The sequence below is a fragment of the Tympanuchus pallidicinctus genome, unplaced genomic scaffold (assembly GCF_026119805.1).
Source record: "Tympanuchus pallidicinctus isolate F22 unplaced genomic scaffold, pur_lepc_1.0 scaffold5, whole genome shotgun sequence".
In the NCBI taxonomy this organism is placed as follows: Eukaryota; Metazoa; Chordata; class Aves; order Galliformes; family Phasianidae; genus Tympanuchus; species Tympanuchus pallidicinctus.
Window position 1 is genome coordinate 46,151,607 of NW_026294769.1, and position 27,877 is coordinate 46,179,483.

At 36.5% G+C, this 27,877-nt stretch overlaps 1 protein-coding gene across 1 annotated transcript; it reads left to right on the top strand.

Annotated features, from left to right (window-relative positions):
• The first annotated feature begins 204 nt into the window (after positions 1 to 204).
• Positions 205 to 27,634, top strand: PI15 (peptidase inhibitor 15). The gene is made up of 6 exons (XM_052703856.1): positions 205 to 412; positions 938 to 1,279; positions 17,843 to 17,961; positions 18,462 to 18,594; positions 18,744 to 18,859; positions 21,706 to 27,634. Exons 2-6 carry the CDS (start codon positions 1,007 to 1,009, stop codon positions 21,839 to 21,841), a joined length of 777 nt encoding a protein of 258 aa, XP_052559816.1. The 5' UTR covers positions 205 to 412; positions 938 to 1,006; the 3' UTR covers positions 21,842 to 27,634.
• Positions 27,635 to 27,877: the final 243 nt, after the last annotated feature.

A 27,877-nucleotide genomic window follows, 5' to 3' on the forward strand; every position in this document is an offset into this window, starting at 1 on the left:
ACAGAGAGGAGCAAATTATTATTTTTTAAAACGGTAGGAAGTACCGGAAGAAAAAGGAGTCTTGCAAGTTGCCTCTTTGTGCTATAGAAACGGGGGTGTGACTGGATATCCAAACCACCTACACTAGAGAGATGCCACCCAATCGCTGTGTGCATGCTCCGGAGAACTCCTCCCCTCTGCCTCTGGCTCAGTGCAGACCTTCAGAGGAGCTGCCTGTTGTGGAGCATGCACTGTAACATATAAAAGCTGTTAGCAGTTCCTGTGGCCAGAAAGCTTCACAACCAGCAGAGTTTTGTTCTTTGGGAGTTTGTAATAAGAGGCACTCCTTCACAAAGGTCCATATCATCACATAGGAGAGTGTTATACATACTGGGAGAACAATAGAGTGTATTCATTGTGGTATAATCCAGAGGTAAGCTATTCAACTCAATAAGCTTGCTTTGCATGCAGTTTTATTAATGCTCACTACACTTTGCTGTAGTTAAGATGTAAATGCTGTTTCTGTGCTTTTTGTGTGTTCTTTTGCCTCTTAGTTTGTCTGTATGACACTGTCAGAGCAATCCATGCATACAGTACAGGCACAACCTGGGATGGATGTTTTATTTTCAGTGCATAACATTTGTTAAGCTTTCTTGAAGTCTCCCCATTAAGAATTTATAGTGTGGTTTATGGACTGTCACGATTTCAGGAATATGACTAGCTCTGATCATGTTATTCAGAGTCCAATGATGTTTAATTTGCTGTTTGGAGTAAAAGGGCATTATCATTTAATTCCAGATAATATGTTAGTGAAAGTTGCTCAGCAGCCCATATTCTGACTGGATTGTTTTTATAGCTGAACTGACAGACAGAATCGTTCTGACCACAGCCTGCCAATTCGCTTTGTCCCACTGTCCAGATGTACAGAATCACATCTTTGACATCTTCTCTTCTACAGATCTGTTTTCTACTGCCCTGACTTAAAGCAGAGAACCTCTGTGGCCTATCTTTCCGGTTTGGCCCCAAGATGACAGTAATAGCTGCAATCAGTTGTGCTTTCTTATTTTCCATTCTGTGCGAAACAAGTGCATTAGTGTTACCCAACTCCACTGACCTACTCCTGTCAAACAATAATTTCACTGACATTGAGACAGCTTTGGCAGCTCATCTGGACTCAGCAAAAATTCCCAAAGCCAGGCGGAAGCGCTACATTTCACAGAATGACATGATTGCCATTCTTGATTATCATAATCAAGTCAGAGGCAAAGTATTCCCACCTGCTTCCAACATGGAATACATGGTAAGTGAACTTTGTTTACTTCAGAATAAAACAAACTCTAAGGCACTGATTTCATTTTATTAAATGAGTTATGGAGATTTAATTAGGCAGACTAACAATTTTGAACTCTTACTGCTTACTAAATTTTTCTTTCCTTGCATCTTTTGAAGTTGAAGTAACTTTAGAATTTAGCAAAAGCTAATACTGAACTGTGAACCTCTTCCTAGCCCTGTTGAATTTTCATTTCCATAAGTAGTTCTCATGAAGCTTCTGAGACCTCAAGTAATGAAGTTGTGAATTAACTGCTTGTTGGCCTCGAGTGGTACATGATCATAACATATACGTGGTCCAACATTATCGTGACGTGACATCGCATGTGTTATAAGTAGTAACCGCTAGCTCTCCCACTGCTTTGGTGGAGCACACTGGAATTCATTGCCCTGGTGTATGCAAAAAGGTAGCCAATGAGCACTTCCAGTTTCTATCACAAACAGTACTTTCAGTCACAATATGGTGAAGCTACTCTTGCAAAGCAATTCATCTAATGCACTATGTTTATCATGCTCATGTATTTTACCTACTGCATGTTATTTGCATAAACCAAATATTAATATTTTTCCATTAGGTATAATGCTTATTTTAGATGTGTTTCTAACATGTAGAATTTAATATGTTTGAAATGTTATGTTTGTGACAGGCACATTTTCTCCTTATGGGCGAATAATACATTGTATGAATTATCTGTTCCTTCAGATATGCTCTAAGTTACTCATCCACTGTGATTTCATACATGGCAGTAATAACTGAAGCAACATGTTTGCCGTTTCATGTTCCAGCATTCAGTGTGCATACTCTAGAGTTCTAAAGTTAAACATAGGTTTGCCAAGCAAAAAGTATTTTGCCTTCTCAGGTCTTCACACTGTCTTGAAAGCACAGACAAGTTGTGTCAGCACCATATCTGCCTAAAGCCATAGAGCACCTCAGATGACAACAGATGGTTAACAGGTTTGAGAAGATATAACATTATCAGCATGACATAATGACAGAATAGTAATAATAGCAACTTCTTTTTATCAACTAATGACTAACAGTTTGAACATGTGTCTATCACAGATGTTACCTACATTTCAATTTGTTCATATAATCTGTTCATATAATTCAAACAGCACCTTAAAATGCTGATTGCACTCAAAACACTGCAGGATGTAGTTCTGTAACCATATCATAGTCTGAGTTTGAAGTTTGTTAAGTAGAAGGGTTAGAGACAGAAAAAATAGAGAGGTCAGAAGTCAAGCTCAGTCATCATTTTTGTTGCTGAGCCTCCGCTGACATTTCCTTTGATTCTGCATAAATAAACTTTGTTGTAATGTCTGAGGGAATGTCAGCCTACCATGCCCTTCCTTGGCTTGTGTCTTTCAGAAATATGCTCCTACAGTTTGCTTAAGTTAAGACAGCACCTTGTTACACTCCCAAGAGTTTTATAAGTGCAGTGTTCTTAGCCTGCACAGTAAAAAAGAAATTTAAACAGAAAGAAAGCTTCCTTGATTAAATCTATAGTTAACACACACAAATGTAGAAAATTGCCAAGGTTTCACCTGTTTTGCTTGGGTATTCTGTTGCAGCTTTGCTCTGCCATGGTACTGTGCAAAGTTAGGTACAGAATCAAGGCTAAGGTCATGCTCCTAACCACTTAGGTGTTATTCTTTTCCTTATTCTTCTTACTATTGCTTTTGCAAGTATCAACCGTCTATGGGATGTTCTTGTGTTCCTGGCACCATCAGCCCCATTGAAGGTCACAAAGGAAAATTCTAAGGCTTTGTTTCACCTTTGGTTTCACAATAGTATGTTACTTCATGCAGCATCCTTCAGAGTACACCACAATTTACTTAGGTAATGATCTAGAATGCAATTCCAGTGTGGATCTCCAGATGGCAGCTAACCTTGGCTAGATTCTCTTTTATAATTTAATCAATATTTGTCTGCATCTTGTAACTTTACAGATTGAAAAACGCGGTGAGCAGTATCACACATAGGTGTCTCTGCCATCTGGTTTGTAATGACAGCTGCTTCTATTTAACTTGTTGGCTTTTGTGGCTGCAAAAAAATTTTGGTGGTTAGGTCTTGGAGATGGCATGGCATTGTAAGACTACCAAGCTTGGGGAGCCATCTCAGTAAAGAGACTATTATTAGACTATTAGAACGTGCTCAGTTCATTCGTTAGTCTCCAATTTCAGTGTGTGGCACAGTTTCTGTTTTGTCTTACGAGAGCATAAGGTTAGTGGTATTTAATATAAAAGAGGCTGTGCCACTCAGTACTAATTTCTATAAATAACAACCATATTTTCATTACCCAGACAACACATGCTGTGCTGAAAATTGTCACAGTGTGTGTTCCTGTCCTGAACACTACAGAAAAGTGAAGTGACAGTGATGAAAGTGGCCTCTCCCATTCAACTAACAGTGATGAAAAACGATGTCATGTTTTAGAGGGCTGGAAGTACCTGTAAAATGCAGTAGACTCTGGAAAATTCTTTTAAGTATACCGAAGTTGAGGTGGACTCTGCAGTTCAGAAACACATACAGAAATGTTTTCTATACTTTTCTTTGATCAAAGTCAAAGCATATTTTGGTTTCTTCAGTTTTCTTAATTGTTAGGAACTCTTTTTCTCTGATGAATGATTTCATTCTCACTTTTATATATATCAGTTTTCTTGTTTTCTTCATCCATAAGAGCATAAGATTTAGCAGCATTGTTATGGATAGTTTGAAGTCCTTGGGCATTATTCTGTCTGCCCATATTGTCTTGAATATTGTGTGCTACAGGACAGTTGATGGGATGCCATAAAAAATGGCTTTAAGCACACCCATTAGGCAAGACTAATTTGGACAAACATAGAAGTAAGAGAAGAGAGGGAGCATTTCACTTCTGTGTGGGAGAGGTGGATGTGAATGCTGCTCCAGCATGCTCCTGTATGCAGTTACTGATGAAAGTAGCCAACTGGAGAGTCAAAAGTAATTATGAGAGGCATTCTTCAATTGCTGGTCCCTAGTGAAAGAAACAGGCATGTTTTAAGGCTGGATGTTCAGGACTAGATGTGGCTCTGGGCATCCTGATCAAGTGGTTGGTGGCTCTGCTCACAGCGGGTGAGTTGAAACTAGATGATCTTTGAGGTCCTTTTCAACCCAAACCGTTTTATGATTCTATGGTTTTAGGCACTATGGGTCAATAAGACTTTGGGTAACATTTCTCTTGGGATGTTATCACTCACTGAGTCAGATTTTTAAGTAAGTCCTTTTATTTCTGATGCTGATAGTGCTGTGTCTTCAGTTTGAAGTTTTTCAGCAAGTACCAGTCTAGACTAAGTGAGTGGGGAAAAGAAAGAAAACAAAAAAGGAAATGTGAACTTCCAAACTTATGATGTTAAAGTAATCACCTCTGATTTTTAGTATTGGTCTTTTCTATATTCATTTCTCTTTATCCTAAGAATGTCATTCTGCAGTCTTTTCTTGTGCTCTTAAGGCTAATGCAGAAAGAAGTCCAACACAAGCCTTTAGATGTGGCATATGTCAGAGGACAGTCATCCACTCAGTTTTACATAGTTTTTCTGGAGGAAGAAGAAGCATTCCATAAAACTCATGGTTCAGGAAAGCAAGGAATTGTCTTCAGTTCTTTTGTGTAAACGGTATGTCAATCTGCAAATCCAGGGGAAGTCTGTGGACAAGTGATCACTTTCTCTGAATGCTAACTCTGGTATAGAGACCTGTGTTGCCTTCCTGGAACATTTCTGGTGCTTAGTAGGCCAGTGAAGATTTACAGTATGTTAGATGAAATTTGAGTTTTATAAAACATACCATTTAATATACATTGCTACTATCTGTAGACTCTCAGTACATGCAGTAAATAAATATTTGTGCTCATTTCCACTTGAGGCTAGTTTTTTTAAAAGGCAGTGTGCTCTTTTGATGTAATCCAAGTTTCTGTATGCATGCATAACCTGCTGTGAACAGATGCTTGTGTATATGCATGCTTCTTACACTTTCGCATGTACCATGCAGAAACGGTAAATCTGATAAAACTCCCCTTAAGATGTGAAAATCTAGTCTAGGTAAGAGTAATTTAAGTTGAGCTGAAAGCCTTACTGAAAGACAAGCTGTGAGTAGTTCACTGCTGACTTAAAAAGCCTTTCATTTGAAATTCTGCAAGGATGAGTCCCAAGCCCAGTACTGATCAACACAGTCATTAATACACCAGCAGTAGCATGCCAGAACTACAATAGATGGGGCCAAATTATACACTCCAAACATGAAGATAGTTTGTGGAATGCTGTCTGAAGAATTTTAAGGAGTAGAGAAATATTCTAGGTAAACTTGAGCCTGCTTCTGTCTAGAAGATGGCCTGATAGGGTTTCAGATCCTTTTTGTTCAGTGATTGCATATGTACTTTTTTATATTTGGGAAAAACATGCGCCTTAGTGAATGTGTCATTTTGTAGAACTTAAAGTAGTAACAGATTCCCAGACTGGCCAGAAACAAATCAGTTGTTTCATGGCAACCATAAGACAGTTTCTCATGAGCTGGTGGCAGTGGAATTGGAAGGGAATGGAGAATGAGGGAATGAGTTCATTCATCTTCTAGTAAATCTCATATGACATAATGTGATACAATGAACAAAGGTAATGAGAAGCTTTTCTAAACTAAAAGTAATTTGGCAACTGCCCACAGCAGGAGGATTGTATCTAGATGATCTTTAAGGTTCCTTCCAACCTAGGACAGTTGTGTTCCAAAAGAAATTCCTACGGTCCTGTGCTCTAAGAGAAAGTCACAGGGGAAGTCTGATTATTCATTAATGCCCAGGAGTGATTCTCTTTGTTGAATGATGAATTTGGAGACATTGTTTCCTGTCACAAAGATTTGCAGGCAATAATCAGAAGTCAGTTCTGAGAAGCAAGAAAATAGTCCACTTAATGGTCATTGACAGAAATAGCTTCGTAAGTATTTCACTCCTAAATGTGAAAATTTTCACAATATTTTCTTGCTGTCAAAGTGATCTTAAAAAATGTTCCATCAATTTGCTTTAGATAACAGGTAAGACAAACAGAAGAAGTGTTTTCTAACTACTTCACATTTTCCAAAGTTTTATTTAATATCTGAACACCTTTCACATGGACATGGAAAAAGTGAGTTAATTTGTTTTCATCTTAAATTCAAATACATTTCTGATAAATGAACTTCTCAACTTGTTTGCTTGTTTTTTCTATTGTCAATTCTTACAAACCATTCTAAATCTTGAAGGACATTTTGTTCTTGAGTTGTTTGCCCTGGCTCATCTACATTGTCCCACTGAAACCATTCATGTTTATGAGGACTGCAGGACTAGTTCCTTCAAGATTTATGTCTGTTGAGTTGGATAGAATCTCTTAATTCATATAGTTTATCCCCATCCCTTTGCAGGGCTTCCTTCTGCATTAAATACATATGGTTTTCATCTTGTCTACTCCTGAACACATATAGTGACGCTGTCTCAGTCACATCTCTTGGCAACTATTTTACCTTAGGAATAGAAATGATTTCCAAATGTCGAACCCAAGTACTTCCCTCCAAAATTCAGATAATTAATCTTTTACATGTCCAGTATAATTTCCTTCCTTGCTTAATTTCAAATATTATTCTTCATATATTTACTGCCAGTTTTCTTGGCATTTCTTAAATTCTATGTATATTCCATGCTCATGTCTTACAATTCTTCAGCATATTGGCACAAATTAGTGTTGCACTCCAATTGCAGCTCTCGTATTATATCAGTGTCAAAGCAGGTTAGACATGTATTTAAGTAGGCATGTTTAAAGATATAAATGACATAATGCAATGAAGAATTAACCCTTCAAGTAACTGTTCCCTTAGTCCTATGTATGCAGTGAAGGTTGAAACAATGAGTCAAGGTACAAAGATCTTAACTTGCCCTCATCATGAACAAAGTAAATCTAAGTACAGTTTACTTCAATTCTCTGGGAAGAGAAACACATAGGAGCTTGGAGCTTCCCTGGTGTTAATCACCTATCCCAGTTTTCCATAGCTTTTAGTTTGCTCTATGCTGGAGATTCACATATGAGATTAATATGATTGGGGTACAATAGGAAAATATACTCATTGGCTCCAGTTTTTCCCTTCTACCCCTTGTGCTTATGTTTAAAAAGCTGAGTATGTTCCTTCTGTTTGGAACCAACGAACAGGAGCGTCTGAAGATCACGAGTGCTATGAATATGATCCTTTCCAAAAAATTAAAAGAAAGCAAAAAGTGTTGAGGTGATCCTCATGATTACAGTAAGGAGTTTCTGTCTGACAACTTTGAAAGGACACATTTTCTCACAGCAGTTAAGCATGGTAACTGAAAATGAGTTGAAAGAATGCAAGAGTAGCTGGACTTGGATTTCTACTAATTTCGGTAAAATAGAGTTACCAAGCTTGTTTCTGTCTGTCAGGTGAGTTTCTCCACTTACCTGTTTCTTACAGCACTGCTGTCAACAATGCAACACTGCTCTACTCAGTGCTTATCAGTGAGGCACAGGATGCTGCTGATTTTTCTAGCAGACTTCCAACAACAGGAGTCTAGGAGCCACAGTTTAGTCTCAGTAACTAAACTATGGTTCCTCTATGGTAAGTAAAACCAAAACTGATACTAGCTGCATGACTTACAAAAACCACAAGTTGTATTCAGTGTGAATGAACAGATGACCTGCTTTAAGAGATGAACAGAATGGATTTTTCCTGGAAAGCAATTCTTGAAATATCTGAAGAACTTTCCCAAAAATGATATTGTTAATAAATATTGCAATAAGAAATGGCTGTGTTAAATTTGTTTTGCTATGAGATCTCCTTTCCAAAATTTTATGTGTATTTTAAAACACAGATCTCCTGATGGTGCCTTAAAACAGAATATTTACATTATTTAAATTTAGTATTAGCAGAAAGCCTTCTAGGAGTTTAAGCAAACAAAAAACAACCTAGTAATGACAGAAAAGCAGTCTGCCCAGTGCCCTCAGAATTAGACATTCCTTTATTATTAAATGTAGCACCTCTTGAACTTTTTGGCTAAAAAGAGAGACAGGGCATTTTTCACGAAAATCTTGATCCAAAATACACAGTGCTTTGTTTCGCACATGAATGGAGAAGATAGTAGCCTTAAACCTCTCAACATTTTAATCCTCCTTCTGTATCTGAAAAGATCTGAGGAAGAGCCTATGCTATCAAGGCCTATGGAAATGTGTATCATAAAATCAGCAAAAAATGGAAACTCTGGGATAACCACTTGCTTTTGGGCAGAGAATGATCTTCACCAAAGGTATCTGCATCTGCAAATGAATTTACAGGTGCCCTGAGGTCTGTTTTAACTCAAGTAAGACAGGACTGTTCTTCCATTTCTGTCTGTACGACATTATCTATTAGTCTGTTTAAATAAAGATTTTTAAATTGAACATTCTTATTAGAATAAAGAACTATTGTTCTTTTTCTTTATCCTGCAGAAAGAAGAAGCTATTTGTTTTCCTCTGTGTCACACTGCCATATCTTTCAGTTACAACTACTTAGGAAATAAGTATTAACTTTGAAAACTTCTAAAGGAATTAAGGAACATATTTGTTTAATGAAAACATCCATTACTTACTAATACTTTTGTAACAAAAAGTAGAAAATGTAGATATGTTTCATAGAGAAAAGAAAAAACGCACTATATAACACGTTTTGTATTTACATTTTCTGGTTTTGAAAGAAGGCGATCTATACTGATCATAAAAGTCAGACACCTTCCTCTTCAGACTTATGAAAAATTGTCAGGATGACATGGAACTGGACAGTTTGGCCCTTTTTGTTACCAATTCTGAGATAAGCTCTTGCCAACTAAAATGTGCCTTGCAGTAGGTTAGGAAAGCACTAAATATTTTAAGATATGTAGTTATGATATTTAACTTTTCCAAAAGCTAAACAAATAATAGCATATCAGGGAAGCTTAATGTTATTAAATTTGACAACCTACCAATTTTCTTTGTTTCTTATTGTTTAAAGGCCTTGTGCCAAACATGAAAAGAAATGTGGGCAACATTTAGGAGAAACAAATTGGCTATTAGAATGGTTGAGCCTCAAATAATAGGAGTTTGAATTTAGACCAAATAGACACCCAGAAATACAAACTTCTATGTAAAATACAGACTTGGATTTTCATATGAAAAGAATTTCTGGCAGTGAGTTTTCTTGGGCCTCTGTCTAGTGATGCCCTCAGCACTGTAAGTCAGACTTTATAATACTGAGCCCTTCAGAAGTGTGAATCAGATGTTTGGAGGTTTGTTTATATGAGAGCAAATTGACTGTGAAACATTGCATAATTTTACTTTGAGATGCAGTGGAGTATTGGACAAGCAGCTTAATGTATTAACCCTGCATGTATTTGCAAAAGAAGTACAGATCTCCAGTTTTTATTGAGACTTCTTTCCTCTAGAGGATAGACTTTGGGATTTTTCTGTGTAAACTTTCTAATTAGTATCTAATCTTTTTGGGAACATGAAGATTTGCACATGAAGTAGGCACCAATTACAGCATGCACAGTAAAATACCTAACAGGTGGCAGCTGACAGCAAAAAGTATTCATATTCTTAGAGAGAGTGCCTAGAGTCCAAATGATCTCAGAGCCCAAATAAATACATAAAGTTTGCCAAATCTGTCTATAAATTCCAGTGAGCTCATTTTTTCATCACACAGTATGTATTGAAAAAAGCAAGGGCAAAAAGACAAGGCTCTTTCAGCCACTTTGCTGAAAATGCAAGCAGGCAGAGGGACTGGTGGTTTTCTTATTAAGCTTTATGCCCGATTAAGGGTACTGAATGTGGTAAGAGGTCCTACAGAAAGCCTCTGGACCTTAAAAAGCAGAGATGGGAAGAAGCTGTGCTAGGGAATTCTGCATGCTATGTACGCCGTTCTGGGATTTCTGAGAAATGGGTACTGCATGTGTGAGCAGTACAGTCAGTGTAAGGCTGCATGGCTGAATGACCCATAAGGACAAGGTCTGTGTATCTGGAGGGGTAGCAGCCTACATCTGCTAATCCTCTCTGGGATTTGAACCAGCAGCTGTGAAGTGCAGCTGCACAGATGGACTGGTTATGTCAGATTTCATCCTTCAGTTTCCCAACATTTTTTTGTTTGGTTTGGTTTGGTTTTCATAGGAAGAAATCATTTTAATTGAGGTTTTCTTTTCTACTTTTTCCCATTCTGGAAGTAAGTGCTGCTGATCTTCAGCTGGAAAAAAAAAAAACACAAAAATAAAAACAAAAGGCATAGGGATAATGAAGAATAAAATCAGAACTCTGATCTAGAAAGGTTGTTTTTTTGACTGATTGCTTCTAGAAGAAGGTCCTACTGGCCACCTTTTTGAGGTGCGTAGGAACTGGTATGGATTTGTTTCTGCTATTGGTACCAAATAGCAATCTGAAGAACTAATACGAGTCCACAGTAAGCACATAATAGTGACAAATAAGATGACAAAACTGACCAAAAAGATCATACTTTCTATTACTATTACTACTAAATATAAGCTACTGTTGCCATGCAGCTGTATTGAGATTGCATATCCCAACTTGTCATCTGCATTTTTATCATGCAATTGCTGTCAACAAATTGCTGTACAAAAACTTTTAAATAGAAGAGTGTATAAAAAATTGACCTATTCAGTCTGGATTTGCACTAGATCTTGAATCTGGAAGTTGTCACTCTAACTGGGCAACTGGTGGCAGCAGGCTTGACACGTCACAGTTGACTTGGCAGTAGGACTAGCTGTCCTTGCCTGATGGGTGCTCTGGAGGATTCTTAGGACTGTGAGTTACTGGGGTATGTATGCTTTGCATAAAGAACTTTCTTTGCCACTGAAAATATGCAGACTGTTGTACTAGTTGATATGTTACATGTAAAAAGCCAACACAAAATACCAACACAACAAAATCCACAGTTAAGTACTGAGGGTTGCTGCTGGTATTCAACATTTAGAACAAGTGAGAGGAGCTTCTTTACTACCAGCAATAAATCCGAGTTGGGGTATTTTAAGGATTATGAAGACAGCAAAGGAATGGAAACACAGTTCTGTTCTGCTTGAATGTGTTAAATGATCATGAACAGAACCCCAGCTTAAAAACTTATCTTTATGAATTCTCCAGCTAACTCATCTCTACCAGCTATGCAGTATCTCTGCTGGCAAATCATAATGTTCCTACTTCTCTTTTTTTCCCCCGTGTTTTATTTGTGACAATGAAAGCTGCAAAGAGTTGTTCAAAAATAAAATAATAAATACAGTTTATGCACAGATATCCAAAAGAAATGAGAAAAATAGTGCAGTGTATCAGTAAAAATATACTTCTCAATTTCTTTCTAGATCACAAATTCTTGTGACGCATTGCCAAAAGTAACAATTTTTAAATATTCACACAGAAGAAGAGATTTTATTAAAATTTATTTTGGTAATGATGTCTTACATACAACAAGACATGTAAAAGTATAACCATAGTAAGATATTTCTCCTGATGTCAGTGGGAATTTGCATTGTAAAGTACAGTATCCTATTGCCTTGGGAAGAAAACAAGAATGCTTAGCTCTGGAATTTAAGATATCAGCAAAAGTTAAATTGAAACTATTTCAGTTTTCTCATGTAAGTCATCTTCTGCTAACTGGTCATCCCCATCCCAATAACATTTGCATAATGAATAAATTGACTACCAAAGGATAGGTTGATTTTTTTCTCACTGTCTGTATTCACTAAGAATAATGAATTCTAAATCTCTCTTCTTTCTAATTTTTAACTTCAAGAACTTACAAATGGGTATGATATGACTGTATCAGGCATATTTTCTCAGGTGTGACATCTCCACCTTTACAGGTGGAGATTTACCTTTACAGCTCTAAAGGTATTATCAGTGTAATTACCTGTTTTACTTGGGATCTCAAGTACTTAGATCTTTTTTGTCTACCTGTAAGAACACTGAAATAAACATTTTATCTGCATGCACTGTATTTTTATTTTTGAAGTAATGAGTTATTACGGAATGTAACATCATTCTGAGGGCAAGTATCTGAAGTAAAGGGCTGACAGATCTTGGTTAGTGGCTTGGAAGAAGCCACTAACTGCTTTCTGAGAAAAAAGAAAATTCAAAGCATGTTAGGTACATGGAAACTGATAGGTACATGGAAACTGAAAAACATGATTCTTCCTTTTTATTCTTGACAATGTTGAAGAGTTACAATAGAAACAGGCACATATTTTGATATTTATAGAGTAGCAATCTTTTGCTTTCTTTTTCTATTGCAAAGCTATGAAATGCTTGTGCCTGAACCATTATACTAAGGTTGCTTAAAGAAAGTACGCAACTCAGTCATGAGCTCTACAGATATGTAGAGGTCCTGAATCAGACCTTATACAAGATAAAGTTTTAATTTGCTAACCTGCGTAGAATTGCACAATACAAATGTGTGAAGCCACACTACAAGGACTCGAACCTTCCATACAGCAGATCCAAGTGGTGCTCCAGGAAAAAAATAAAGTCCTTGGATGGTCTGGCATGAATCTTTTTGCCCATAGGTAGTCATATCTACAGTGGAGGTAACACCACCATCCCCCCTTCCCTCATTTAAATAAACATACAGATCCAAAATTCCACACCCCCTTAATACCGTAAAAATGCTGAGACTTCATTTTGCTGTCACTGAGAGGGAGCTTCAGACAATGATAATGCTGCTTTGGGTCCCTACTCTCTTTAAGTTAGTATAATTTAACCATGGATTCACATATTCATCCTTCACAAATGTTCTCATGTTTGCTAATAAATTTGCTCTACTGCACTTACAACTATGAATCTTGTTACTTTTCAAGTAAAACTGTAGTAATCAATCAATCAAGAAGATTGATGTTTATTTTTGAAAAATGACCACAGAATGAAAGTTTCCAGTGCAACAGTGTATTTACAGTAATTCAACAGTCTGTTAGAGAATTTGCAATATGAACAAATGATACTCATTAATAGAACTCCATTTAACCTGTTTCACACGTACATAGTCATTGTGTTCTGTTTACAAATAACAGAGTGAAGTTGCTGCCTGAACTACCCTGTTGCTTTTTTTTAGTTCCCATTCTGCTGCAAAAATTGTCCCCCTAACACGTATCAAACAGGGTCAGAAGAGAAAGCTTCTTCATTCAAACTGTAGACATTGTTTTCAAGTTCAGTTCAGTTATGTAATAGTAATGTACACCATTCCTCAAATAAAAGCATAGCCAGGTATTCTTCTATAAATGTTGTGGAAAGATCTTTGTAATACTGTAGTGTTTTTTTTTCTTTTTTCTTCAACATAATGTTTCTTCATCATAATTTTATTACCTAAGAGGACAATGGTGATTGGAACCTTATGGTATTAAAAAGTATTCCAACAAAGAACAAAAGAGCATCTCTATCCCCTGTATGTATGTAGTATGCAAGAATGACAAAAACAGCAAACAGCTACAGAAAGGCAGGTAGGTATGACCATGACATTACAAGGTTTCCTCTAAGGAAAGAAGCTCCCTCTGTGGGCTTACAAGAAATTCTACAAGAATTTATTTTACTATTGGTTTATAGAGTGAGCAGAAATCAACAATCTCAGATGAAATTCTGGCCTTGCTGACAAAATTCCCACTGTTAAAACTTAGATTTTATTCCTGATGCTCAACAAGCATGTGCTGTTTGAGTGCACAGAAACACCACAACAACTTCACAGAGTCTTGAAAAGTGTTCTCGGGTATTGAAATGTCCCATATCCTAGCATTGGCCTCTCACCTATATTCAATCTGCTTGAAAAATTTCAAGTGAAGTGTAATTTTTAAGAGTTGTTTAGCAGGGAGTTGTGTAAAGAGCACAGTCAGACAGCTTTCTAGGAAAATAATCTTTGGCTGAGGAAAGAAAAATAGTTTGGTCAAAGGATGTTGACTTCAAGTTGCCAGTGGAAGTGTGGTAAGATGCTTTTAATCCTCACAGCTCAGTTAAACCCAGTTGAAGGTGGAGAGGATTTTCATGATGAACAAGATTAGTGGTCTGGATAGTTTGGGGGGGATCTATATGTTGGATCACAGGAAGACAACTGCTTCCCCAAGCACTAAGGACCTAGCGTACAAAAGTTTGCTATCCCCAGGGGAGCAAATGAGCAAAGTCTGATCCTGTGTATTTGCATGATTAGTTTATGAGGATGAGTCACCTCCTCAGATCTCGACTCACTGTGTATGCAAATCTTTTTTTCTTTTGCAGTTTTCCTTTCATGTTAGGCAAGTTTCTCCGCTGTGTTTAATAAAATGATTATAAATAGATTTACCATCACTACAGAGTTGACAGTTTTGTTTATCGCAATTTTAAACTTCTTTTTTAATTTCTTTGAACTTTTCAGTTTCTCTTCATATAGAAACTACCCCTCGTGTTACTTCATTTTCTACTTTTATGATACTTTCCTAGTTCTGTTATCTTTTTTTTTTTCTCTTTGTTTGTGTGTACAGCACTGAAGCCTCATGGGTTCATAAAGCCTTAAATCAGTTTGCCATGGTCTCCTACACAGCCAAAACAGGGAACTGATCTGAGATAAAAATTAAAACAAGTTTTGACTCAGAATCAAACTTATTTGGAAAGACTGCAGTGACAGTACAGTGTCTTGTAGTTTAGAACATTTAAGGTCATTCTGAGATGATAATTTTTTCTGCTTCAGCCTAAAATTAGTTATTTTTCTTTTCTTGTGAAGAGGAACAAGAACTAATCCTAGATGGACTGATACTATCACTTTACTTCTAGAAAAAAAAAGATCATGGTGAAGTGCACTTCCCTCTCTCATGAAATACAAATGATTTCCCGGCAAGAGAGGACTCTGTACAGAGGTATTTCATCAACCTGTTAATTAAGTAGTGGAAGGAATTAAAAGATACTGCAGATGCTCGCTCTCCCCCTCATTCAGAGGTTATGTACTCTTTCTTGTTCTCTCTATCTCCCTTCTTTGCCAAAAATTTCGTATATCCAGAGAGTGGTCAAGAGTGAGTCAAGATAATGGCAAGCAGAGTGAACTATATACCCAGTAATGTTTACCTGCCAACCTGACACTTTTAACTGAGTTTGAAGCAATCCCCTACAACTTTCCCAATCTGATGTTGCTAATGATTCCTGAGAAACAGAAAATGAAGCTAAAGAAAGTAGACTACCAATGTTCTCACTGTCCAAGAGGGAAACATGCCCAGTTTAGAAAGGGCATTAATGGTGAAAACTCAATCCAGTCTCAGCAGTTCTTTGTAACAAGTAACACACTACTTTGCAAGGCAATTTAGTATGCAAAAATATGCTGAGTGAAAATCAGGAGCTTGATGCTATTTGTGCAAATACAGTACACATTTGAATTATTGTGGGACTGCAGCCAGGTCACTTGGGAGCAAGTACGCAAACCTCATGTTCAGCCTCCTGGCAGAGAGCACTCATGCCAGAAGCATGATTAATCCCAGCAAAGGAGGGTGTTTATGGGGTGTCACAATACTGGCTGAGCTGCCCCTTATGAATGCACACCAGGCAGCTGTGTTTGGACCCACACACTGGGTTCATATGCTTCTCCATTCCCCCAGGCCTGGCAGGCTCCAAGCACTGTCTATTGCCCTGGCCTGTCAGGCGTGCTTCCCATACAGTTTTACGATGGTGCCTGCTGTTGCCTCCTCTTTCAGCCCTCTTTTTGATACCACTGATAAACTGCAGAGATTATAAAGGGTTATTTGTGTACTGCTTGCATTCAGATAATTGGCTTAATAACAGGAATAGAAATCAGAACAAGTATCTGCATACAGTTTTCTTCGTCTTGGACCCTGGAGCATTTTTTAGGTTTTTGACGGTGCCAAAGCAACTCCAGGTCCCTCCTCATGTATGCTAGCGCTCCAGCTTTTCTTTCTTTTGTTGAGTTATAGGCTTATCTCTAACTCCTCCAAGAAACTCCCTTCATTTTTCAGAGATGAAGTCAAAGGACTGTCTGGCTTAAGACTGTTCCTTTTTAGTATGTTTCTTCTATTTTGTCTATTTTTTTTGCTTTGACTTCATTCTGGCACCTTTGAAGAACAGGTGTATAGTTAACCTTCTCTGCTTTAAACTCCATCCATCTTACTTTCACTAAAGTGATTCAACTTGAATGGAAGATCATTTCCATTAAGGATTTATATTTATACCTGTTGTGCTTCTTCAGCTTTAATTCAGGAAATACCTCAACTACTCTATGTTAGGAAAGGTTTATTACTGTTTGCTTAGAGAAATTTCACAAATTACGAGCAGTCAGGGGCATGAATTTCTGTCCTAGTCCATGTCCTGTGATCAGTCCTTTCATTCTGCAGTCTTGGGAGCTTAAAACTATGAGTTCATTGTTTTGGAAATCTGTATTAGTTCATAGTACAGAAAATATTTGTACTGTGGGACACCTGATCCTTTGATAAGTTTATTGCTGACTTTTCTTCTTATTTCATACTTTACAGAGCATAGTCTTTATTTTGTAGCTGCTTAAGATTTACAAGTTTAGCTTTGTATTTAAAAAGATGCAATGGGTTAAGAAATTTGACTACATTTTGTTCTTTCTTTCTATATGCAATTCACTAAAACTCAATTCACACACCAAAACAGTTCATATGCGGTTTTCAAGATTCATATCTAATTTTAGGATCTAAGGCCTACTTGGATATCACTTAAACACACAGAGCCTAGGATTTGTGTAACTTTGTGTAACTGTGTAACTATTCTCTTCATCTGTAGCTCCAGCAGTGCATCAAGTTATAACTAAGCACCTGAGTGAGCAAGCATCAGTGCATAACAGAGTGTTAAAGTTCACTCATCGTGTTCTTATCATTGGAGTAGAACTTGAGAAAGTGAATCAGCTCTTACAAACCTCTGATCTTTGTAACCCAGTTAAATAGCAATGTCAGCTCCTATGTAGAAGATGGTGATGAAACTGACTCTACACCTGGAAACTATTCATTTCTTTGTTTTTGTGGAAACCCTTTTCTTGACTTTGTGACCTCAGATAGGAAAACCTGCCACACACACTCTCTCTGGCTACTCCTGAAATCTTATTTCAAAAATATCGGGGTTTTGCGAGGTATGTAATACCTGTGGTGAACTTTATTCCTTTGCTTTAGCCTTCCATTTGGGCCCCATCCAGTGTTTCATTCCTCTCCACACATGGATCTCATTAACATGGAAGGGAAAATGGTAGGAGAATGCCTTTTCAAGGGTTTTTCCATATACAAAGAAGGGACATGAATATAGGCCTTCCTTTGATGATGTGGGCAGGGATTCTGCCCAAATTTGGGGCAGATGTTGCCTGTATGTGCTGATTGCTGATCCATGATTGTCTGTATTTGAGAGGTCTTTGCCTTGGTAAAAAATCTTAAATCTTTTATGTGTATTTGTGACTTAAGATATTCTCACATTATTGCTTTTTTCTTTCTTTCTTTCTTTTTGTTCATCCCCCCCCCCCCCCCCCCCACACACACACACACACACACATGCTAATGGTGCTTTATTTTGTCAGGTTTGGGATGAAACTCTTGCCAAATCTGCAGAGGCTTGGGCTGCTACGTGCATTTGGGACCATGGACCTTCCTACTTGCTGAGATTCTTGGGCCAGAACCTGTCTGTGAGAACTGGAAGGTAGGCGGATATCCTCCAGAAGAATTATTTTCTCAGTCTTTGTACAGCCTTTGAGATTCAAATCTTAGGTTGATGCAAGAAACATTTAGTGTTCTAGCAATAACTGATATCCATCTATTGTTTACAAAGATTTTTGTTTGACCTGAGTAGTTTCTTATAATAGAATGATAAAATCATAGAATTATTATGGTTGGAAAAGAGCTCTAAGATCATCTAGTCCAACCAACCACCTATCACCAATCTTGCCTACTAAACCACGTCACTTAGTTTCCCATCTACATGTTTCTTAAACACCTCCAGTGTTGGTGACTCAGCCTATCCCATTCCAGTGCCTTACCACTCTTTTGGAGAAGTTTTTTCCAATATCCAACCTTAATGCTATGCCCATAGTGATGTACTGAGAAATGTGTTTTTAGGTGTCTTGAATCACAGCAATGATAAGCAGAAAATTCCAAAATATCTGAAGTGATATATTCCCTTCTGTCTTTAAACAAACATAGGTATCGATCTATTCTCCAGTTGGTAAAGCCATGGTACGATGAAGTGAAGGATTATGCTTTTCCTTATCCTCAGGACTGCAACCCCAGGTGCCCCATGCGATGCTATGGACCCATGTGCACCCATTACACACAGGTTATATACATTGCATTCTTCTATTCAAAATCTACTGTTGAAAGCTTGGCTTTTCTGTGATTTATTTATAGCTATTTTTCATATAAATGTGTATATATAAATATATTTCTTTTTAATTTGGACTTCACCAATAATGAATATTTATTCAGATGGTTTGGGCCACTTCCAATCGTATAGGCTGCGCAATCCACACATGCCACAATATGAACGTCTGGGGATCTGTTTGGCGACGAGCTGTTTACTTGGTATGCAACTATGCCCCAAAGTGAGTTACTTTCTTTTCATATTGTTTATTTTTATACTGCTTGCATGTTTGGATCCTCTCTTATGCTTACATCCTTTTCTGCATCTTGACCTTTATTTGTGCTTTTTCTGCATGCTGCTCATTCATGCTGACATCATATCTGAATATATTGCACATGCTTGACTTTAGTATACAGAAGAAAAAAGAAATCCCTTGATGTGTTTGGAATGAAACGAAAAAGATATTTTCTATCGTTATTTCTTTGTCCTCCTCCTATGTGTTGGATCTGCTTTAGTTTTAGCTCCTTCTTACTTCAATCTGTTATGTATACTCATGGTGAACTAGACTTCCTCAGATAAGCTACTACACTCTAGGTAAGACTGAACCAAAACTGTTGCCCACAATTACCTTTTCTTATCACCATGCTGCTTAAGGGCAGCCCAAGCATAGATTTCTTATAAAATCCTTTTACCTAAGCCCAGTGTAGTCCTTTTACCAAAGTTTAGTGTCTGCAAATATCATCTTGCCTTCCAAATTTGAGTCCATTAGAGTATGCATCATACACAACTATGGATAGCCTTTATATCAGACACCTGTGCAGTGACCTATGTAAAACTGAAATATAGAAATTATTTTTCACTCGATGTTCCCCTAGGAAACAACTTAAACTCATGTCTAAGTGCAAAATGAACCAATAAATTGTGAATCTGGGAGGGCTTTGACTTGAGCTCTGGTTTGGACCAGTTCTTCAGAAGCATTATGGACAGTGTAAATGGCTGATTTCTCTGACTGTATAGTATTAGGTAGAGCCATAGTTCCATATAGAAAGCCAAGTATAATTAATTGAGCACATCATCTACAAAATTTTGGTTCAGACACAGGTCCATCTGTGGTAAAGTTTATGCATAAGTATGTTGCCATTGTAGCTGTTACATGTGTAAAATATTTCTTTTAAGATTTTAAAGATTTCTCAACTTGAAAGAAGCTAAGATTTAGTAAAAAAATGACCAAAAAAAACCCCAGCACCCTTTTATTTTGGAAATTAAGATTTCTTCATACATTTATCTTTAATATCTACTAGGAAAGACTGGTAAGAACTGAATGTGAGGGATATCAGGCAGAAAAAAAACTGAACCTGATGTTTAGCTCCATAACCTGGAAAAAATGAAATCAGATTTTATAAAAGAAAGCTAACTACTATTTCTATCTTCTCAGCCTAAAAATCCTAGTATATTTCTCAAAAGGCAAAGAAAAGCGTGGAGTTACAAGCTTTTTCTCTGGAGTAGATTTTTAGCAGATCTTTCTTTCTTAGGTAGTAGGATCAGGATTTTCATACCTACTTTATGCACAGTCGAAAACAAAGGATACTGAAAAGGATACTGAATAAATTTGTCTAATTTAAGGTTATATTCTTAATTCTTAAGAATTAATAAATATTAGTTTAAGGACAGTGGACTTAATGTCCTTGGGAAGACGTGCAGAAGTCTCTGTTAATCAGTAAAGGCTCTGTCCCTCTGAATACGTCAGAAGCTTTTCTAAAGCAGAAGAGGCTGAATATTACAGCCTTCTAAGTTACTAGAATTGGAATCTGGAAAAGATTTGGGATTTAGAATTCCAATAATTTTCTCTAATACTAACTCATAACGCTGAAAAATATGTGCTTCTGAAATTAGAAGAAAAAAGGTTTACGAGGATAATTGCACGGTTTACAAAGGCCCTGCACCTAGTTAACTAATATGAACTCATAAAAATCAGTTGTGCATTGTACAGAAAATGAAATAGAAATCATTTTTCAGAAAACCTCTTCCTGGATTTCCATATCTGTTATCAAACTAAATGTATTTCCTGAGCACTCAGTCTGCTGTACCCATTTGGAACAGAAGTAGGAATGAGCAAATTATTTGAGAGATTCCTGCTTTCTTCCAAGGTACAAACCAGACCAGGGCTTTTGATCCAGTGTTATTGGCTGGAAGGTGGAGAATGAGAAAATGTTTTATAAATAATTTCATTACTCAGTGCTATAACACATCACATGCAAAACTAGGAAAGATCTCTGTTGAGTGAAATGTAACAGTTAAACAGAAACCTAATTTTAACTTTCTGCTGACATCACAATCATTGCACATATCTCTGCAAGTCTGGAGATTCATATAAGCACCTAAAAGTCTGGGTAGGTTTTTCAGACATACCTAGATTTTTCAGTTACCGTTTTTACCCTTTCTTCCTTACGGCTCTCTCACAAACAGTACATCTCTATTCACCAAATGGGAGTCCTTGACTTCCCATTAATACTTGAAATCACTAAAAATGCCGACATAAAGTTATTTCTATTACATTGCAGTAATTAATACTTTTCATCTTCTCTTTGCCTCCAACTGTGAATTCAACCTCAGATCAATGCGGATCCAGGGCAGTGAAACCTGATACTGATTCACTCAGTTCATCTTTCCACCTGTGAACAATAAGCTTTTAGATAACTGCCAGACAAAATATTCTCAAGGAAAATGTTGCCGTCTGTACTTGTGTTGCTTATTTCCCTCAAAGTCTTCTGGTTGAATAGCTGGAATATCCCAGTCCTGGAGATTCACTTGTTTGTCATGTATTCACTGCAGACATATAAAGGATATGGGACAGACCACTGGTCTGGGACAATATGGTCATACTCCTTGTCTTTTTTAGATCAGTAGATTGATGTTTGCCAGTAACCTACAGAAATATATTAATGCATGTTTTCAGTAATGGTAAATTTATGAGATATCACTAAAAACATTCACTTAATCACCCAGAAGATACCATTAATGAATATTTTTTCCTCCATTCTCAAAATACTAAGTATTCTGTTTTCTTTTTCTAATTTTATTTTTCAGGGGAAACTGGATTGGAGAGGCACCATATAAAGTAGGAGTCCCATGTTCTGCTTGCCCTCCAAGCTATGGAGGTTCTTGTACCGACAATCTTTGTTTCCCAGGAGTAACATCAAACTACTTATATTGGTTTAAATAAGTTAGTGTTTACATTTTTAAAAAACTTGGATGAGTAACAAGAAGCTTGTATATTGAATTTTGCACATATTTTATATAGAGAGATATTGTAATAATACTCAAATGTTTTCTTTTTGTATGCTTTTGTATAATTAGCTTCCAAAGTATAGTGTAATTAGTTGTTAACTCTTCGGGATTTATGACTCACATTAGCCCTTTTAGATTAATATTCTGTAAAGAGGAGCAAACTCATTTTCACTTTAGCAAGTGTAGCTTCCTGAAAATAAGGTTTATTAAAAGCACATGAAAAGGTACTGTCAATTTATACCTAAAATATGCTGTCCTTTAAAAAATTATATATTTTGAAAGAGAAGGATCATTGTTTAATACTGTGCTTTAAAAATGGAGACATGTAAAGCAATAATTCTTTGTCACACTGCCAGTGGTTCCCCCCATTTATACCTGTGCTTTCATCTGCAGTGTCAGTGGGACTGTGCAGAGGAAAACATATCTGCAAGAGAAACTGCAGGATATTACCTACCTCATGCACAACATTAATTCATTTATGGTGTTTCAAGAATTTAGCACACGGCTGCTGCTATCATCAATGATGCCTGTGTGCAGACAAAAAATTTAGAATAAGAAACCATGTGGGCCAAGATGCAGTGGCTGTCAATCATGTGCCTAAAACCTGATGTAGATAGAAAGCTACATCGTTTTGTATATACTGATGTAATCAACACAGCCAAACTTTGTATTGCTGTGTTTCTGAGCAGTCATGGAGGTATAAATGTGTTTTGTCACAATATATTTTTTCCTGTTCTGGAAGTAAAGAAATTAATTGATACAAAGCAATGCATATCAGTAAATGAGATACATACGACATCTTTCAAACTACTATCTTACCAGTATATCTGCTGTTCCTCTGACTGAATCTCATCCACTTGAAATTTTCAAGAATTCGAGCCTAAATTAGGTAAGAGGATTTCCAAGTAAAATATTAAAAATTCATCAGGCAACTTTAACACCTTATTTCTTCATACAGATTAGCAGTGAAGATTCCAAATTTCTAAAGCAATGAACAATGTCCTTTAAAATATATTTCACTATTTCCTGAAAGTATCTGTATGAGATATTAAAAGACAAATTATTCATATCTTTCCTATCAAAATCTGAACTGAATGCATAGTATATACTCTGAGAGTACATTTCAAGCTAGGATATTGCACAATTAGTTTTCTTCAAAACCAGATTGTAGAAAGAAAGAAATCCAGTGTCTATCACAACTATTACATTATTGAAATAGCCTAGAGTTTTGTCGTTATATTACGATCCTTTTGAGGGTGTTTGTCTGAGACAGTCTGTCATCCAGTGAAGTACCATGGTGGTGCTATATAAAAAAGTTGGAATTGTTCACATTAGCTATTCTTTTTCTGCATCAAGACACATGTGGAGGGACTGAACTGTACAGCTTGCTAAATTTAACAGCCCCTCTTCATTTGTCCTCAGAGAATATCAGCAACTGATCTGTGACTGTTCAGATATTTCTGATTAATGACGTTCCTCCATGTGACTGGAAAATAACTAGATAAGTACATTGTCTTAAATGGTGTCCGTGTTTTGAAGGAACAAAATGTGTAATATTCTACCTTTATCCACACAATTACAATGTATATGGTTTTCCTTCTGGTTTCAAGGGATTCTGGGTTCAGAAGTGCGAGATCAGTCAAATACTTTGACTAAAATTCTGTTTTGGAAGTGAAATATAACCATGTACACATGTACTTATGTATACTTACTTATACTTATGTACATACAGAAAGAACTTTATGAGACAAAACTACTAGGTGGGTCACCAGCCCTCAGCTAGCACAGTACTTGACAAAGATGCATGAGACAGATACATTTTTGGTTCAAATTAGAATTCTTCTCAAGAAGTAAAGACAGCACAGCGAAAACAGTGCACTTGGACATTTTCATGTAAAAAATACAAGACAGGAAGCAGAGCATAAGCAAAAGTTCAGGTTACACCATGGAACCTATAGCAGAAGGTGTATTGACAAATGACTATGCACTTTGGAACTTGCAACTTGTATGTTATATGGTACACTTTCCAAACAGGACTAGGCATTATAAATTAATTTATAATTCTGTAATTCAGCTGAAATTATTATAACGGGTATATATGTTATTGTATCTGTTACTTTTTAAGTTGCTACAAATACCTTAATTTTGTGAAATATCTTGTTTTTTGTGGATATAGAAAACTTTGCTTTTAACAAACAGGTATGCAGGTGTTCCACAACATCCCATAATGGTGCTAGGAATTAATTACTCACACTGCAATTGTTAACAGCAAAAAATGACCTGGGAATAAGCTATTTCATACGAGCAGCTCCTGATAAAACCAGCCACTAGCACTCAAGTATTAGCTGAATATTTTGAATGGAGATGACTGCAGTGAATCAGGTGTTTGATTATGATGCAAAATTTGTCCTTCCACTTTATTTTATAAGTAGTTTACAGAAAGCCTTTCTGTATTCCTAGCTGAACCTCCCCAACTTCTATCATATCTTTGTCTTGGGTTAGATAATGACAATGTCAGGAAAGATCTACTTTGATTGCCAGCATCACGGTTGCCTGACTGATTACCCGGCACAAAGTGGAGCTGGAAAAAAAAAGTAATGAAATGTGCTAAGACTTCAGATGTCTTCAGCAGTGTGTCTGCTATGATATGAATTGAGGAAAGCTCTAGATGAGTTCAAGGTTACACTGAGGCAAACTAACCCCATTTGCTATTCTCACAGCATATTTGCACTTCTTCCAAGCAGAGTAGTGTGCCTTTAAAAACTGGCTGTTGGAGAAATTAGCTCAGACTTTTGTTCTGTTCTAAATACAAAATTATGAAAGTATACACAAACTAGAATAAGGTTAAAATATTTGTTCTCAAAATACTGTGAGAGGTAGAAGAGTAAAAATGGGGTAGTGGATATCATGAACTACTGAGTGCAGCTTTTTATATGATTATATTCCTTGTGATGTTTTTTGCCTCATTTAAACATCTGAGATGATGGGTAGCAATTGATACCTTCTGGTGCTAACCTGTATTTTCTGGTGCTGAAGTAATACATTATTTTTGTGGAAAAGTAGATTTACTTCTAATATTACCATATACACTCCAGTGTTTCTGAGATCTTTTCCCACTAAGCACATAATTAACCACTGGGATGGATTTGCTTTCAAAGTTCCTTTCTATGGTTGTTTCAGGTTCTAATGAGAATTTTATAAGCATCAGAGAGGGAAATGTATTCCCGTTCAAAACCAAAACAAACAGCATTCTCTTCTCATCACAATGAGGTGCCTGAGGGAAAAAATATGGAGAGAGTAAGACCTCTGACAGCTATGATTTCAGAATGATGCTGAGCAGATTTGAGTGACTTGAGATTTGAGGAGACCCAACTCCTCTCTCTGGGGTAATTAATGACTTCAGAAAATTCAAGCTTGACCTTGCACACTTAGTCTTGAGAAGCTGTGTGTTCCTCTTCTCTGAGATCAGTTTGTTCCCCTCTGAATTTGAGATGAGCTGGATCAGGTCTCAGTGAAGACTGTGGGAGGCTTTTGCAAGAGTGAGAAAATCTAGTTCCATCTGCAAATATCAAAATGAGACTGTAAGAGCTATCCCTTACAAACACTGGGATAAACCACAGCAATCTGAAGTAGGAAATTTCCCCACAGAAAAAGTGCTCTATACCACAATTAGGATCTAACAGAAATCATAAATATATTTATACCAAATGTGTAGATAGGGGGATAGATAGGTAAATGTATGTATTTATATATTACCTTCAGGGATCCAGTTACAAGCATGAATGCCCTCTTGTGGTTTAGAATGCTAATATATATTTGCTTGATTTTGTCTTACTCCAAAAAGGGTTAGGCTTTAAAAAAAAAAAAAATCATATATATTTTGTTTGATTGTTGCTTTCCTTTTTAAGCTTATGACCTTGATTTTAAAGATGTGTGACTTTGTCCATTTGCTTTGAAAAAAGAGGTCTGTCATATAAATTCTCCAGTTCTCATCTTTATGTCATTTGTAAATACAGTAGTGAATCAAAATTACATTGGCTTTTGCTTGCCTACCATACAATGTTCTAAGAGTATAAGGTAAGATAGAGCTATTCAGATGTCTGACAAATTTTTAGCTGCACTACTTCAGACACAGTTCAGAAAATGTAGAGGGTGGGAAGCAGCCTTAATGAGATTCTAAATTCTAGTGATCCTAAACAAAAGTTCCAAATTACAGTTGACAGTTGACATTTTTCCCTAGTTGTTAAATTTTCAAAAAAAAAAAAAACAAAATAAAACAATTTTTTCTTCAAGAATGAAATAATCTCATAGAATTTGAGCACACAGTATTCTAACGTGCTTTTTAGAATGATGCAAAATAGAGAATTCTTGTGCTCTTTCTGTTAGACCACAGTTGGTTTGACTGTCGCAAAGAACACAAACTTTCTCATTTGGATTAATAAGGGGAACATTAAATCTCTAACAGTAGTGATCTGAAATAACCACAGACTTCTCAGACTGCTTTGTTTCACTGGAAAATAAAGCAAAAAGCAAGAAAACATAAGAACAGCCCATCTACTTAATTCAAGACAGAAGAAAAGAATCATTACTAATGATAATTTCAAGATTTTCTTGCTGTGTGACATTCAGTTACTGAGTTTCTCTAAGATATACTTATTTTCTGTTAGAGAAGGAGCTTTTGTTCATGTTACAAGGGAATGCAGTTTAAAATTAGGCATAAGATGTAATAGTTACCCCATTCTGCTGCGCTCACCTGATTGCGAAGTGTGAGAATACCAGACTGAGATTTTTGTGGTGGTTCACTATTATCTTCTACTGCCAAGAGAGAAAATTCAGAGTGAAAGAGATTTTATTATACTTTAATCATTTGCAGTCTTATCATTTGACCATCAGTCAGAAAATTCTTTTAAAATCCCTTGTACTGACAATCCGTATAAATTATTCTTGGGATATTTTGGCCAGCAGGAGAAGAGAGGGAACGTCTCTTATTATGGTTATATGTTTAGCACACAGACCATCCTTCGAAGGACTCAGCTGTTTATCATGCTGCAAACTCATCATAGCTTCAGTCATCATGTAAGTAAGGAATCATCTTAGATGATAGTAAAAAAACCTGTTCCTTAAGAGTGAATGGTAATATTGGAATCTAATAACTCTGAGGAGTTAAACATCTTGTTTCACATAGGGTGCTCTTAAGAAATCAAAATGGTGCTTAAAGGCAGGGTTCATTTAACAAACAAACCATTTACAGTTGCTTTTCTACTTCTATCTGCAAGGAGGACGGAAGATTTTTCTGAGGACTGGAAATGCTGAGGATTTGAAAATGATGACATTTCTATGCTCTCTATGTGAACCCAAGCCAAAAACATGTTAAGTATTTATACAGTAAAATATCTTTTTCTCCCTCTAGTTATATATTGTCATCATTTCTAGTTTAGATTTTTTTATTTTTATTACTGAGTGGGTGGGATTGCATCTGTTTTTTCAGAGAAGAAAGCTTGTTTTGTAACACATCATACAGTGAATGTATCAGTATAATATTTTTTTCATACTGTCATAAGATGCTATATACATGTTATATCTGAGATATAAATTTGTATCCCTGTTTCAATTTTTGATGCTATGAATCTAGCATCAAAATGATAAATGATGCTATGAAACTAAAGAAATGTACATCATTTTGTTCTATTTTGTAACATCTATTCATTTAAATAAATAAGTAAAATGATTAGTATTTACACTTAATGTTCTTTGGAGGCATTGTTTGTTGTTTCTTTTGTTGATTTCCTTCCTGGAGAAGATAAGTTTTCGGGGAGCTGGTAAAAGATGCATCTGAACTGTGTTTAAATTCAGTTTGAGTACATCTATATCTGTGTATGCATACATGCACTTGAGCTCTGACAAATACTTTAAATCTGTCTTTTAGTCTCCAAAATGTTGACATTTAACAGGCAGCACTGAAAGTCTGAAC

Coding starts and splice junctions, on each gene's coding strand:
- PI15 (XM_052703856.1), top strand. CDS start 1,007: ATGACAGTAATAGCTGCAATCAGTTGTGCTTTCTTATTTTCCATTCTG. Junction 1,280..17,842: donor CTTCCAACATGGAATACATG/GTAAGTGAACTT, acceptor TTATTTTGTCAG/GTTTGGGATGAAACTCTTGC. Junction 18,595..18,743: donor TGTGCACCCATTACACACAG/GTTATATACATT, acceptor ATATTTATTCAG/ATGGTTTGGGCCACTTCCAA.